The following is a 17090-nucleotide window of genomic DNA, read 5'->3' on the forward strand; positions in this document are numbered from 1 at the left end:
TGATTACGAGACTATTCCCAGGTCTACAAGAACACTTGAACTACAAATCAAGCTGGAAGGATTGAAGAAAGATATTGGGGATGAGTGGAGTTGTTTATAAAGAATGATTGCATGGGTTTTTGTGTTTTAAAAATTTAGAAATGTGCCCATAGTGTGTGAAAATAAATACTAATGTGAGAATCCAAGTGTGTGTGTGATTGATCATATAATGACTTCTTTTCAGTTGTCTTGGATAATGTCACAAGGGAAGCAGCAGAGGTGGTCGCAGCTATGAAGTTTGTTAGCAAGGTATGTTGACAGGAGCAATGATTCTGCTGAGAATAATACTGAATTTTAGAACAGATGATTCTTCAGCAATCTGTAATTAATAATAATAATAATAATAATAATAATAATAATAATAATAATAATAATAATAATAATAATAATAATAATAATAATAATTGTACCGGGAGATACACCTCAACCCCGCACATTTAAAAGAAGTGCCTTAAAGAATGCTATCTCTCATACAAATCTTGAAACAGCTACGGCATGAAGTTGGGACATTGACCAGAAGATGTCACCATTGAATTATGGAGTAATTGTGTTATTGTGAAGTTGCCTAAACTGTCTGTATTTATTGGTTTTGTTGTGGGTTACGTCAAGAAGTTTGAACTTTTTTCCATAGATGTCATTACAAAAACTGAGGTAATGCACTCTGGTGCAAGGTAAAAGAATTAATGATTTAAAGAAGTTTAGTGTCATGTTTTCTCAACTAAATTAACTTTCATTTATTTTGTTATTTCAAAGTTTGCAACACTTCTTCCTCATTCCGCCAGTTTTTGAATCTGGCCAACCACTAATTTTCTGTAAATATTTTTCAGCCAATCACTGGCTTCTTGTAGGTTTTTGGTTTACCCAATAAAAATGAGAGGGTGTGTCCGGATTTAGTCCAGAACCCTCTCGAACCGTCCCCTCGGGTATATAAGCTGCAGCCTTTTCAGGCTACCTTGTCTTTTGATCGCCGAAATTCTGAGAGTGTGTGCGTTAAGACAGGAGGTGAGGCACCTCATTCTTCGCCAGGCAGTTCATTAGCCAAGGTAATGGCCACCAGTCATATCTCTCTGCAGCTACCTCCGCGGGCTCACACGAGGGGAAGTTTCGAATCCCTAACTATGTAACCTCCTGTTTTCTAAAATGTAAATTTTCTTTTGGCTAATGTAAAATTTCATAAAGTCTTAAACTGTAAATCAGGGATAGAGAGTGCGTTACCCTCTCGAGTTCCCCTTCAACTTAGTTTGAGGTGACTACAATTTTGTAACTGTTTCTCGGTTCTGTAAAGCGTTTAATTAACCTTCATTCTAGTCTCCCAAGTAGCTTGGGATCAGCTTCTGCATCATCGGGCCGAGAGCCCAATTAGGGTTTTACGTTTAATTTTCTAGGAGCGCAAGTGTATGCCTCCATTCATTTTGTGTTCAGGCCAGTAATTTAACCTGTTTTTGTTTTCCACGAAGGCCCAGTAGTTTGAGTACTAGTTACCCCTGTGTACTAAATCGTAAAATTGCAATTTGGGCCTAGATAGGTCAGAAATTTGTAAGATTTTTGTAAGAAATTGGGAGCGCAGTCTCCTTGGTTAATGTTGGAGAGCATGTGAGTTCTTTTCTGAGATTGCTGTAATATTGAGGGGTGCCTTTGGAAGGCCGTATTTGTAACATTTGGAGCAAGGTGCTTTTGTTTTGGGAGATTTCTCCTTGTCTATGTAAACGCTAATTGGTGATGTTGTAAAGTTGGAAATTAGGGGCTTGAAGCCCAAATCGGTTAAATTCCCTATTCTTGAGTTTTCCAATTCTTGTATCAAGATTGTTATTGTACCAAATCTTTCTTTTCTTCACCTAGTGAAGAAGCTTGTTAAGTCTGAAATTTGAAAAGAAATATAACCTTCATTTTTAAAGTTTTAAGTTAATCTTTGATATAGTAAGTAGATAGACCCATTCCATCCAGCACCTTCTTTCACCTCTTTCTGCTCCACGAAAACATGGTAATAATAATAATAATAATAATAATAATAATAATAATAATAATAATAATAATAATAATAATAATAATAATTTGCATTAGAAAAGATGACCAGGTCACTTGGGCAATTTGTAATTAATTATTAATGTGAAAATGTACAGAAACAGCTAACATTTTATTAGAACAAATTTTTCTTGGTATGTAAAAATCTTACAATTTTGGCACAATCCTTATTGCTTTTGTGTTGTATGAACAGTTTTCTTGTTACGATGAATAACTCTATTTCAAATATATTTGAGAGAAATTCCACATTTTCAATACTTCAAAATATGAATTATCTATTAAAATACAATTGGACTATGGTGGAACATGTTTCATGGCTGAAAAAGTCCCAAAAAAAGGGACAAAACATATTCCACTATAATCCAATTGTGTTTTCATAGATAAATACATATTCTGAACTACTGAAAATGTGGACGATATCTTAAAAACAGGCTTTTAACCATGAAAATTATTTCGTATAAGTTTGGTTTGTGCTACCACATCCTAAGTATCTCCAGAGTTTTTTGAGGAAGCCCCATCTCTCTCCTTCTTTTCAAAGTGAAAATAGGAATTATTTTTTAGGAGTACGTATTGTATGGAGCTGACAAGATTATCAGATTCTCGATGGTGAAGCAGAGGCGGGCAAGGTATTGCTACTGCTTGGCCCAGAAACATTGGTTCTGTAAATATCTGCGAATGGAATCCAAGACTTAAAATACAATAATGATTGCACCAAGGTCACTAGCATTACTAACATACTGTTTTACTTTAGCCAATGCAACTACTGGACTGAGTTCGCAGTTGAAGTGGGGTGGCCTAAGTAAGATGTGGCTATGAGCAGCTAGAAAGTTGATAAATTTTAAATAGCTATTGGTTTCATCACCTCAATCCAAGTCTCATACCTGCGCTCTGCACATTTTGACACAACATGGTACCCCTTGTCGTCGTAGCCAGTGCGCTCAAACCTCTCAATGTTTTTATCCGGAGTGGTATCAGATATTGCTCGCCGCAAGCCAATAATAGGTCATCTGCCTGCCTGCCATTCCTCTTCACTTTCAGTTCCCTCCCCCCACATGTGACTGCTCTTTCAGGGATCCCCTCTTCTCAACTCTGTACAGTAGTAAGTGATCCGATAGGGAAAAATTTTCAAGAAAAACTATCATAACATAACAGCTGCAGAAAATCAAAGTACATTAGGCCTTTGTGCTAAAACTATTTGGAGGCTTATATGATGGTCATATGAAGGAAATTGTAGGGTTATTTCCAGTGAAAAACCTTACTGTTGCAGAATTGTTAAAGCTTCCATGGGAAGTATTGGTGTTCAATAAAAATAAAGGGCTAGGTTGAGTAGCTGAGATGGTAGAGCGCTGGCCTTCTGAGCCCAACTTGGTAGTCCGGAGATATTTGAAGGTGCTCTGTCACCTTGTGTCGGTAGATTTATGTTACTAGCATCATGACATCATGACCCGACGATAGAGCATGCTCAGCTATGGCCGATTTGTCTGGTTGGCTGAGATGAAAATTACGTTCCAAGATGCTCGAGCTCTTACCCACACTAGACACTGCAGACCCAGGATTATACGGGAAGCTGTGGAAACGATATAGATGTTGATTCCCATTGGGAATCTGAAACATTTGTCCCGAATGAGTAAATGAGTCCAATGAGTCCAATAACGGACCACTTACATTGGTATTATAAGCTGTGGAAATACGTAGAAATCCTAACAATTTCAACGGGGACACCGGCTATCAATTAAGTAATACCTGGTTGCCAGCCATTAAGAATTTACATAGGTAGTTCCCTTCCCGGTCCCTTCACTATCGTTATTTCGTCTCGGTGTTTTCCAAATTCGTACGCTCCTCGTCGCCAGATGTTTCATTCCAGGCTTGTGTCTATGCCATACACCTGAGAATGTCATGTGTTACACAAACATGTTATGTGAACCGCTTAGACTGATTGTGATGGTTCGGTCAGCTTCCACTTCGAACGCTAGCATTGCCACGTCCTGGGGGCCATCTGGTGGCGAATGACCGTACCATTTTTCCACTTCTACAATAATGTCCAAATTTAAAGTATCACTGTTTAAAGAAGCCTTTCTCGTGGACAGTCAAGATTTCTTCTGAGGACGCAGAGCACAGTTCCCTGCGAAACGTTAAGAATTTCACCTTATTCTCTTGACACGGCATAAGCCCAAAAGCCTATACAGCATCATTTCCTATGTTCTCCCTGGGAAGTTTCAAAATGATGGTGAGAGAGAGAGAGAGAGAGAGAGAGAGAGAGAGAGAGAGAGAGAGAGAGAGTGAGTGAGTGAGTGTGAGTGTGAGTGTGTGTGTGTGTGAACACATTTTTGATTCTGGAAAGAAAATAAGAGTGATAAAGTGTTGAGGACTCGACTCAGCTAGGTATGGGAAGGTGAAATTTAATTCTGAAGTGATAGAATTACCCAACATGGAAATAATGCTAGTTAATGATACTGTGATTGTTGAACGTAGTGTACTGAAGGCCATCATCATTGCATCATTGATTATTTTACAATAGCTTTTGGGATTGATTTCTGTCCTCTAGTTTATGTGAGCGGGTATGTTGCACATCAAGCTTTGAAAAATTTAAACTGCGATCAGTATTCTCAGTATGTAACTTTTGACTCAACAGCAGATATTTATTTTAATTAATTAAATAAAAATGACTTGAGCAGGGTAGGTTACCTAGGAGAATAATGGACTCGGTCCTGGAGGGTACGAGTCGTAGAGGGAAAATAAGGCGCCGATGGATAGACTAAGTTTTAAAGTACAAGTGGAATGGAACTGAATGAGTCCACAGATTTAGTTAAGAATAAGAGAATTATTGGAGGCTTGCAAACTGACTGCTGAAAGGCATAACAGTCTATATTGAAGATGTATGCACATAGCCTGTGTGTTAAATAGAGGTGAACAAATATTCCCACAAATGACTCTGCAGTTAGGATGGTGCTTGTACAAAGTACTTCAGCACTTGATAAGTGAACCGTATGACAGTATATTTTTACAAAGCGTAAACTACATCAGTTCCTCCTTGCTGTACTAATGAACCTATTAAAACAAAGCAGCTCTCTGATGTCACTATATGTGCATGTGGTTGAAAATATACTGCACTCTGATTCAAAACATTTTATAAATACTGTCACACATTACACAAGGTTGAGAAATGATAACTGTCACTTCATTCAATAAAAGAAAATATTTTCCACCTTTTTTTACAGTACTCTGTATAACTTAATATAATCCCATCAAGAAATGATGCTAAAAAACATAACACAGTGCATCCCAGCCTGCACAACTTGCACATACTGTTGTGCGTTCATTTTTTGTTAGGGATGTACGTTGTTCATAAGAACTGCTAGGAAATGAGGAAATGTGTGCACAGGTGTGAGATGAATATACCTTTTTACTGTTAAGGGTTAGAAAAGTTATCAAAATTACTTTCAGCATAAGTTACAGGGTTATACTTCCTTGCGCGCGCACGTGTGTCCATTAATGCATTACTGTTGCTTTTGTGCATTAGTGTATTACTGTTGATTTAGGAGGTTTTATTGTGCCATTAGTTGGTAATAACATATATGTCAAATTCTGGGAATGATGCCCAATTGTATAAATTTCAGTGAAAACAAAAACAAGCAAAAAGGCAATGGCTATTGATGCCAGCAATACTGAAAATGACACACTATTTATATTAGGTTATAAAAGCAAATATAGTGTATTTTGTGAGGAAGGACAATGAACACTTAGTTCTTCTGTAAGAGTCACTTTTCCTACTTAAGTTTTGCTGAAATGATTTTTGAGGCTTAAAAATGTCTATTAATATTTGGTTACTATGTTGGTGTTGTTGTGTGTCATTCTGAAGTTGATTAACATGTAAACAAAGTATGTTTTCCACATTCTTACCAGTATTCCAACTGCTCTCGTCACTAATTCCTTCACTACCTTATTATGGTAAATTAAAATGAAGTCAAGAAATGATGAACAAATGATTTGTGAGGCTTAAACTGTTCCATTTATTTGTGTATCTAACACTTGTAGGCTATATTAAAGAAATTTCTACAGTAGCACTGAGATTAGAATTATCATGGTAAAATATTAAATAACCAACATCAGGTATGGAAAGAATTTTTCTTAATGCCTATGGTGTTTGGATTTAGCTACTTCCTGTACAAATTCAGTTCGTTCCATTCTTAAATTAACTAGGCTTGAAAATTAATTAGGCCTAAATAGAGAACAATAAAACCGTAGGTGTCTTGGCATAACCTATTTTTCTACCAAGTAGGATAGAATGCATCTACGCGAAAAAATATTTCATCAGGTAATTATTCAAATAAACTAATAATCTGTGCCAGCTGCCTCTGTGGATCAGCGGTAGAGTGTCGGCCTCCGGATCCCAAGATAGCGGGTTCAAACCCGGCAGAGGTAGTCGGATTTTTGAAGGGCGGAAAAAAGTCCATTCGACACTCCATGTCGTACAATGTCGGCATGTAAAAGATCTCTGGTGACACATTTGGTGTTTACCCGACAAAATTCATTAAATCTCAGCCATAGACGCCCAAGAGAGTTTCGGTTTACTCGGTCTGCCATCTAGTGGGGGCCTAGAGTAAAACGGAACGTCGAAATTGACGAGCAGACAGCCAGATGGCGTCAAATTGAAATGTCTGCACACGGTAGCTGAGGCCATACGATTATTATTATTATTATCTGTGCCTTCAGTGCTATGTTAAACAGCCTTCAATATGTTGCTTATGACATTAGTGAGTTATTTCTCTACTCATGATAGCAAAGAATTCTTTACGAGCAGCAATAGCAGCAGAATGCCAGTGCCAGCTGGCCAACAAGTTATTGGTGAGAGGTTACATCAATGTGTAGTCCAGCCTGGTACATTACAGAATGTTGTGGTATTGTACAAGAACAAATGTTACATAATGATGTTCGTTTAGTTTGTTCTTACATATGACAGTATTATATAGTGAAAGTGGGGAGATTAATTGTTCAGATTTTCATTTTTTTAAGAATAGCTTATATTATTTATATATTTCCTGTTTCTATGTACAATTAAGGAATTAAATAACAAGAAACACACCCAGAATTAAATAAGAAACACACAAATAAATAACTAAAACACACAAAGAATTAAATAAGAAGCAACATACAAAATAACTAAAAACCCATTATAACACAGCTTAACTCATTTTACTGTTTTCTCATCAACAATTCTGTTTTAATTTTTCCTAGCTTAAAAAGTTCATACTCCCTCTCAAGTCTGACTTGTTCAATTTTCAGTTTTACTCTCTCCTGCTCTAAACGAAGAGAGTGAAGCTCCTGTTTCCACAAGTTTTCCTGCGTTGCTTCCTCCGTGCACTTCGTTATCGCCTCAGCTTTTCATTTGTGGACTTCCACCGAGGGTTCTTCTGATTTGCTACGCGTTGGCCTTCTACGCTTAGCCCACCTTGGATAAATTGACACTGGAGGGGCTGGGGAAATGTTCAAGTCTACACTGCTCACTTTATGGGAATCACTTTCATTATGGGTTGTGATGGTATTTACGGTACCTAACCTCCCAAGTAAACCCCTTTGGATTGGGTCCTGTACTCCTAGAAATTTGTGTCAATAAACCTTGTGAAAGAACATTAGTGTTTCTCACATTTAATGTGAGATTTCTTGCCGTTCTTCTCTGATCTCAATTACCCTATCTTGTCGCGCTGTGAAGTGTGACGTTCTGGCAACTAAGCTTCGAACTTTCGTGTGTGCCTGAGTGGTTTTGCGCCGGTGCGCGCGGCAACATGGCAAGCCCGCTACGCGCGGCGTAAGGACGCCGTCAGTTTGAAGTGAATCGCCATGGAAAGAAGACGTGTGTGTTGGATCAGCGATATGGTTTGGGGCAGTAGCTTCAAAAATGCATCAAACCAGGCCCCTGCGGGCATTTGGTGCCCTATAAACCTTGGAGCTGGCCTCGAGTAATTTCAAATTGGTGCACGAGCAGTTAAACTGCATTTTATTGTCGACTTGAAGCCTGGGTTGAATAAGGTAACTGAATGTAGCTCGCGGCGTCTGTTCCCTGTTCATGAATTGAAAACTGTAAGTTACCCTTTTTTTTTTAATAATCTAAGAACTGCAAAATTTCAAGGAAAATCTCGGACAGAAGTGGGATGTGAACTCTACATGGGATGATTATAAATAAGAAAAATAATGATCTCCGATCGGCGTAATCACTGCATGTTCGCTACATTACCATGTGTTCACAAAGAAGCTTCATCTTAGTGTTTTAGTAGGAAAGTACAGTGCGCACTAAAACCAAAATTTATTTTAAGTATAACTATGATTTCATCTGAATAAATTTTCTGGAATTTTATGTAAATGGAGAGCTAGTGCAAGGTTCTGTTCGAAACTGTGTTAACCTTTCTAAATTTTCTTCCTTCGGGTTGGTTTTTGGGTTAATTATTGATTTTTGTTTTGCCTTTTCTGGCTCTTATTAATTTATTTGTTTTCCTTTGGGGTTTTTCTGTGTCCGTTTTGGACTCGCGGACACGCTTGACTGTTGTTGTTGCGCTTGGCAACGTGTTGTTGATGGATTGTTGGGTACTTGGATTTTTAATCGGGGCGTGGTGTCTTGGTGGTACATTCCTTTATGTGGATGTGATTGAGTTTCGTGTGTTCTAAGTGTAAAGTCTACTTAAATTTATTTCGCAAAGGCTCGCCGTCCAGTAAGAGTTATCTTGTGGTGAATTTTACTACAACCTAGGCCTAACTTTTCTAGATTTTAAGGTTAATAATTTAGAGTAGGCAACCGGTCTAGTAGAAAGTTTTAATTCCTTTTTCATTGGGCTTCTTATCGAGGTCGGCGTTCTATTTTCTTTTAAAACTTATTTATTGAATTAGAGTTTTGTTGTCCTTTTAAATTAATGTCATTTTAAAACTATTAATTTTATAAACTTAGTTGGTTTTTCATTTGTTGATTTTGAGCATTCCACTACTGGAAGACTTTTCATAGTCTATTAGTGTTATCCAGAGAGTTTAAATAATATTTCAAGACCTTTTAATTTTAATTCCTTTTCCTCCTTTTAACTTCGCAATTTATTTATTTTCTTGAAATAAGGTGAATTAAAGTTATTTATTTTCTTACTAATGGAGGATTTTCATTTCACTAAAACAATAGAGCACTGTCACTGTTTCTTTTCGATTTCGACCGCGGCCTTTTTCTGCTTCCCTCCGCCTCCCCAGGTAAGTGTACTTACTCTTGTTTAATCTGTTTGGTGTGCTGTTGTTTTGCTTGTCCTTCTTGGCGCTCATTTGGTGTTCGATTTAACTCCCTGTTTTGGGGCGAACACGCTACCAACCTTCTCTCCTGGGAACTTGCCCCTTAGGAGCGTAAGGTTTTTCTACCCATTATCCAAAAGGCTGGCTCGGTGGCCTGGAGGATGATGTTGGTTAGAGGGTAACAGAGCTTGTAGTCGGTTTCAGAGCTGGATGTATTGAAGACTTTAACATATTTGAAGTATAGTCGCTCCAATCCAATTGCACTGCTTCAGCCTCCATATTAGACTCCCCACTCCCCACACCCCACTTCCAACACAACTACATTACCAGTACCAATGTCCATAGTTACCGTACAATCTCGAATACCAACTGTACTGTTTTTTCGAAAATATAGTTTCCGAAATTGGGTGCAGGTCTTATTTAAAATTTATCTTTCCGAAAGGGCATAAATCGGGCATCACTGCCGGCGTGGCTTGGCAACAATGCTCTCTCTGCTCTCTGTATACGCTACTTCCGCACTTGGTGTCAGTCTCACGCACATTCTCGGAGTATCAACATGAATTCCACAAAGCATTTGCGATCTTTTACTTTGAGTGAGAAACTGAAAGTAATTCGGGAAGCTGAAATTATTGGAAATCGTGCCGCCGGTAGGAAATACGATATTGAAAAGTCGTGTATTCGCGACAGGAGAAAGAAGAAAAAAGTGCTATTAACATGTAGTGGTGATCGTAGAGCGTTTCGTGAACTGAGTGTACAGTTTCCAGAAATGAATGGATAGCAGCTGATAATCACACAATGATGCCCCCACCTGTTTTCAGCACTTCCATTTTTCTGTCCGCTGATGCTTCCCTGGCAGCTTTCTTCATATTCTCCCAAACTGTCTTCAAATTTGCAGTGTACTGAACAGACTCATTTGCTTGGGAATTAAACGAATTTGCAATTTTTCCCCACCAATCATTCTTCATCTGCAACGTTACACCATCAGTTTTCTTATTTTCTATTACACGAATGTTCTCAGCCAACAAATTAATTAACATTTCCTTCTCCTGGAACGTCATATTTGGCTTCTTCCTTCATTTCTGCAGCTCACAAGCGGACATGATTTACGAGAAAATTACAAAAAACAGCACTACTATCTCAAAAACTTCCAAACCACTCAACAACTTGTATACTTTTCGCTAATGGCGGCAGTGCATAGTCAGTTATTTTCTGTATGAAAAATTTTACGTTCATATTCACATTGAAAGGAAATCTTGGTTTTCGTAAACCGAGATAATAAATGCTGTGGTGAATACCAAAGCAAGCGTTATCCGAGATAATATTAGCCAAGATAACATTATCCGAGATAACATTATCCGAGTTGTGGAAATCTAAGACAACAGCAAAAGTAACTGACATTGGTGAATATCGGCCTTAGACAATGAACTGGAGGTTATACACGGCCATGTGCGACTGCGACAGAACGACTTTGACCGCCATTTTGAATCAAACAAAATTTCGACTAACCAAGACCGACTCGAGTGATCAAGTCGAAACTGGAAGATGCAAGTTGCAACACTCACGCCAACTCTGCGTGCTTAAAGATGTGGATGCCACTCGACTTGCTGACAGGCATTAATTTTGCTTTCATTAGTAAGGAATTTTATGACTTTTTCCGAAAATGCTATCACAAGACAAATATGCACCATGCTGGTCAACTTCACACGATAATGTTCCAGATGTAGGCTATTGTACAAATATTTGCTAAACTTTACTGTACAACAAATATGAAATACATTTCTAACTTCTGAATGGAATGCGAAATACAAACACAAACAGGTTCACTGTGTTATTCCACAGTCTGACAGCAAACCGGCAAGCAAAAGTGAGCATTTCTGAGGCTAACGGCTTGCTCCACAAAGGAGCAACTTATCCTGAGAAGTTTAAACATTCAAAGTCTTTTCCCATTATTATGCAACTGCGGCGAGGGCTCTTAGCCGAGTTGGAAACCACATTCCTTCCACAACATTTCGAGGACTAGGAAAAATGTGATTGTACTAAGCGATAAATGTGAAAATTAGTGACGTGATAAGTGAGGTATTTTTATATATTTTTAATATGAGGAAACGTGTTAATGAGGAATGCACTAACGAGGTTTCACTGGAATAGGAAGAAGGCAACAGGGAAGGCTCAAAAAGAAGTGGACAGATACGGTGAAGGAGAGTACAGAAAAGAGAGGAATAAAAATGAAAGAAATATTGGAGGAAGGGAGAAAGTTGTAGAGAAATAGCAATCCGACACTTCCTGTTTTAACCACCTATCCCAACACTGCAATGCACAACCTGGACATCACCAACACAGAACTCCAAGAAATTTCTTAATGCGAACAGTACATACCCTCGAATCAACACAGAGGAAAAATCCAAAGTGCATAGACAAAACTGTAATTCTATTTGTAAACTTCGCACATTGCTAAAGTCACACCACACTCTCACTTAGTCATGTTGCTGAGACTAAGCTGATGCAAGTAAAAACGAATGAAAAGAGCTTCGCACTACTGATGATACGCAGTACTTCAACTGAAAGTGAGAATTTTCTGAAAATCAGTCTAGCCAACCCCTGTATAATGGTGTCTAGCTCCTGATACTCACTTAATATTTACTCGTAAACAGCAATGCCAACAGATTTCTACCTCCAGACAGTTTATAATAATAACAATCTTCTTCTTTTCCTTCAGCGTTTGTCCCTCCTTTTGGCGGGTTGTGTAGTCTCTATTTAGTTCTGTCCTGGCCCATGTCAGGGTGGAGATTGATACTCTTTAGATCTTTGTGCATGGTATCAGCCCATCGTTGTTTTGTTCGTCCTTTTGGTCTCCTACCGGCGACTTCTAGCACGTAACCCGTCTTTGCGATAGTGTCAGCATCTGTCCTTAGTGCATGTCCAAACCATCATAGATGACTCTAGCACATTTTTTCATGAATCGGTGCAATGCTAAATCTCTCCCTGATGGATTCATTGCAAACGCGATCCAGTTTAGAGACGCCATCTGTCCATCTCAGCATCTTGACACCCAGTGTGCCTCAGTCGTAGTCGGCAACATTCGCAACCATACAGTGCAACAGGTCAGATGACAGTAGGATAGATTTTTTTATTTTTTATTGTCTTTCATCCTCCGGTCACAATTGATGCAAGTTGTTGTTCTCCATTTTATCCAGGCTGCGGATATCCTTGCACTGACCTCTTCGAAAAGTCGACCATCATCAGTGATCGTGGAGCCAAGATACTTGAATCTTGTCACTCGAAGCAGGTCCTCACTGTCTACCTAAATGGTTCCGATTACTTGAGGATCTGACATCATATATTCAATCTTCTTTTTATTTAGGTCCAGGGCGTATTGCGCCAGCTGATCATTCCATTCTTGGGTTTGGCATTAGAGATCAACCTGGGTCTCAGAGGCCAACATGACATAGTCAGCATAGAGAAGCGTCCATGGCAAAGAATGGTGGAGATCTGCTGTTCAGTGCCTATCACTAGAACGAACAAGAGAGGTGACAGCGATGAAACTTGGTGAACGCCGACGGTGATGGGAAAGTCACTGGATACTCCTGCGGCGGCCTGGGTCTATGTAAAGCAGCTGAAACCGGTTGACAAGGTATTCCTCAGTGAATCAGTGCTAAGAGTGTTGGCTTCCCAATACCAAGATCGTGGGTTCAACCCCGGCAGAGATAGCAGGATTCTTGATAGGCAGAAAAAAAGTCCATTTTGACACACCATGTCAGCAGATGTTGGCAAGAAAAATATTTCTGGTCACATATTTGTGTTAACCCAACAAAATTAAGAAACTCCGTCATATACCGCCCAAGAGAGATCCCGTTTATCTTGGCATCTGGTGGAGTAAAATGATGTGGAGGCATCAAATCAAAATGCCTGCACATGGTAGCTGACACCCTCCATTATAACGACCATTTAAAAGAGAGACATAAAAACATTTATCACTTACCCAATGTGGCCAGTTTTTGTTGTCAGGGTACGCTTTCTGGATCTCGTTCACTATGAAATATCCAGGTAATAAGCAAGCATTTCTGTCAAATATATATTCTATTACATCCTCTAGAGCTTTCAACTGAGGGATCACAGATGCATTCAGTCTTGTAGGAATTCCTTGGGCTTTCTCCCTGCATCCCTAGGAGAAAATGAAAAAGAAAAGTTATAATGGACATTTGGCTTCTAAATCAAAATTTATAAAATAATAAATAATTTTTGTTTTTGAGATGAAGATATAGAACAAGTATCTGCATTCAAATATTTAGGAAGCACAATCACAATCAGAAGTGATCTGTATTATTTGGATGAGGTGAAGAGCACGACTGCAATGGCCAAGGAAGCATACACGAAGCAAAGGGTACTGATGAGTGGGCCACTGAATATGTGGACCTTATGAAGAGGTTAGTGAGGTGCTTTGTATGGAACGTTGCTCTTTATGGATCTGAGACTTGGACTTTGAGAAGGGAGGAAGAAAGAAGATTGAAATCTTTTGAAATGTGAGTATGGAGAAAACTGGAGAAGATCAACTGGCAGGACAAATTAAGGACTGAAATAATATTGGAAAGAGTAGTTGAGGAAAGGATGACAATACTGGAAACCATTCAAAAGAGAAGTGAAGAATTGGTTAGGCCACTGTTTACGAAGGAAATGTTTATTAACAGAGGCATTGAAGGAAAAGTCGCAGGGAGAAAGTTGAGGAAGAAGGAGGATTCAGATGATGAGCAGTGTGAAAATTAATGGAAGATACTGGAAGACTAAAAGGATGACAGAAGACAGATTGGATTGGAAAATGCATGTGAAAACCTGCTGATAGGCAGACAACCGAAGATTATAATATTGGAGTGTTTATTAATAAAAAGGTTATTGACAAATCAAGTCATATACAGAAAGATAGGAGCAGGATAAACACAATGGTAGGTGGAACAGGAGAAGAAGATATGGACCAACAAAAAAAGAAATACTGAAGGATAAGGATAATCTCCAAATCTTCATGGACTACCAGTTCTTCCCACCTCCGTTAGGACGGCAGGGTTTAAGCTGATTCCTGGAACTAGAATTCCCACACGATCACAGTATCAAATGTGGTATGTAGGAAAGAAGCAAAGCACGCAGACCTTATGGGAAATGAATATCAAATCTGCAGACTCAGACTATCACTTCCAATTAATACGTTTAACGCAAGGGTAACAACTATCCAGAGTTCTTCGAGTTCTCCTTCAAGAGACTATGTTGTTGATGATGATGATGATATTGTTGTTTAAAAGGTCTAACATCTAGGTCATTGGCCCCTAATGGTACAAAATGAGACAAAATGTAATGATAATTTAAAAGTCCAAAACTCATCCACTGACCAGAATTCAAAACGTGATGATGAAGAATGAATGGATGAATATGAATTTAAAATAATCAGCAGATCCAACACACAATACTGAAAGTTAAAAATAATTCCAAAATCGATCCCAGTGACTAGAATTTTTTTTAAAGAAACAATGAACAATGAATTATGAACTTAAAAAATCAGTAGATTCGACCCACAATGCCCCAGCTTCCCAGAAACTATCTTAAAACTGTAACCTCACAACAGGTAACACAAACATAAAAAGCACGTGACAATAATGGATCTTCAAATATATGAAATTTTGAACACATACTCGAGGTTACGTAACTTAACTTACAGGTCGACCAAAACAACAACTACGGAAAGGATGTGGAAGTGGCGTGGAAACCCTATTGAGGTCCGTGAGATCGTATTCACTGTGGGGAAAAGGAGGAAACCGACGATCACCCTTCAATCTTAGTTTAATGATTAACAAAAGAAGATAAGGGTACAAAACAAATTAATAAACCAAATAAGTAATTAACATAGTAGATGAAAATTAAGAAAATGGAAAAAATAATAAACACAGGTACATAATATTAATCTTCAAATCAAATTTAAAAAGGTGACACTAACTGAAAAATCAAACTCTTAAGGACAGAAATAGATAAAACTTCATCCAGAGGCTGACGCATAACTACAGGAGGCAAACCCCAAGGAAAACAAAATTTTACACGTGACTGACCCTATCATTAATCAAGAAAAGAAAAGTTCAATTTACATTAATTACAATTCACTGTACCAGAAAAGAGAACTGCCTCCGAAAAACAAAAGTTTGGAGAGTAGCTGACGAGCAAGTCATGCTGATACTTGAATAGGAGAACGTAAATGTCAAGACTAAACTCCATTACGCAACTCAAAATTTACCACGTAAAGTTACATAAAATAAGAAAAGGCCAAAACAGAAGAATTAATTTAAATTAAGTGAAAAACAAGAACATAGCGCTTACCCAGGGGCTGGAGTGCCGAGATGGGACGGACACAGAGCGAGAGGCCGGAAACAGAGAAACTTGCGAATAGCCAATCAAGTGAGCCCGCTACTACTCCCGACATCACATTCACCAATAGAAAAGGTTGTTATTCTGACCTATCAGAAAGCTTTTCGAGATTATTCTCTCTGATGAACCAGCAAACTACAGGAAACGACTGGAAAAATACTCCTAAAAATGGCACGTGGCAGTACACCCTACCTCACAATTTGCATTCAAGTTTTTAAACACAATTACACAATATATTCTTCTATAAAACCTAAAATTATGCAAAGATCTTCCGAGAAATTAGTCCTTAAATGTTCATGATTTCCTAAAACGAATATCAGTTACCACATTTTTTTTTTTTTAATTCAATATAGATATTCTTCATAATGTTTATAGTGTATTTTCTTCATGGGCCTAAAAGCATCATTATAATTAGAATTTTCCAATCACAACTAATCTTCTTCTTCAGTCCAAAAACTCATATATCAAGAGTTCACTTCTCCAAAATTAAATAAAACGGTACAGGACATTTTCAAAATAAAATAAAAAGGTTTTGATGCTTTCTTACGGTCTCAACTACGGTCACAAAAACAATAGTATTACTGACCAAGGGACTGCTTCCAGAACACAATCCTGAATCGACGATGCTTGTTGTCAGTGTCTACAGGGGTCCAAAATCCAGGTCAATGTCCCCTCATAATGGTACTTATCGCTAGTAAAGTAGAACCATGGAATTTCTCATGTGGCGGTACTAATCACGAGTAACGTAGACTTACGGTGTTCCACGCATGATGGTACAACTCGCAGGTAATATACTACGCACAGGTAATGCAGACCTATGGTGTTTCTCACATTACGGCGCCGCTCATAAGCAACGCAAACCTGTGGTGTTCCTCAGATAGGTGTACTAATCACAGGGTCTCGTACTATGCCATGGTGTTCCTCCCATAGTGGGTACTTACCACAGGCAAAGCCCAGACTCCTGGTGTTTCTCACAACGGTACTAAACACAGGCAACATAAGCCCGTGGTGTTCCGCATATAGTGGAACTAATCACGGGTACTGTAAACCCATAATGAATCACTCACTGCTGATACTAATCACAAACTTATTGCGTACCTAACATAGTGGTACTACTCGCAAGTAACGTCGACACATGGTGTTCCTTGCATGATGGTGCTAATTACAAGTAATCTCATGTTTCTAATTCAATCATCCCTTGGTCGCCCCTTACGACAGGCAGGGGATACCATGGGTATATTCTTCGTCTGGGTCCCCCACCCACATGTTGGGAATGAAATTCAACTTAGAACAAGAGGAAGAATTACACATCACCCAAAGTAGGGCGTAGACATACGGATACTGTGCATGACCTCTCAGTCTCCCCACTTCCT

The 17090-nt window shown here is 38.6% G+C and overlaps 1 protein-coding gene across 5 annotated transcripts in view; it reads right to left on the reverse strand.

Annotated features, from left to right (window-relative positions):
* The window catches only part of MED23 (mediator complex subunit 23), a 507528-nt gene that overhangs the window by 417692 nt on the left and 72746 nt on the right, over window positions 1-17090 (reverse strand). For all 5 annotated transcript variants that reach the window (XR_010858539.2, XM_067136121.2, XM_067136122.2 and 2 more), the window contains exon 4: window positions 13298-13480. Coding sequence is in view for 4 of the 5 variants with exons in the window: in XM_067136121.2 (XP_066992222.1) it covers window positions 13298-13480 (183 nt within the window). In the remaining variant the exon portion in view is untranslated. The remainder of the gene's footprint in view (window positions 1-13297; window positions 13481-17090) is intronic.

The sequence above is a fragment of the Anabrus simplex genome, chromosome 1 (genome assembly GCF_040414725.1).
Source record: "Anabrus simplex isolate iqAnaSimp1 chromosome 1, ASM4041472v1, whole genome shotgun sequence".
In the NCBI taxonomy this organism is placed as follows: domain Eukaryota; kingdom Metazoa; phylum Arthropoda; class Insecta; order Orthoptera; family Tettigoniidae; genus Anabrus; species Anabrus simplex.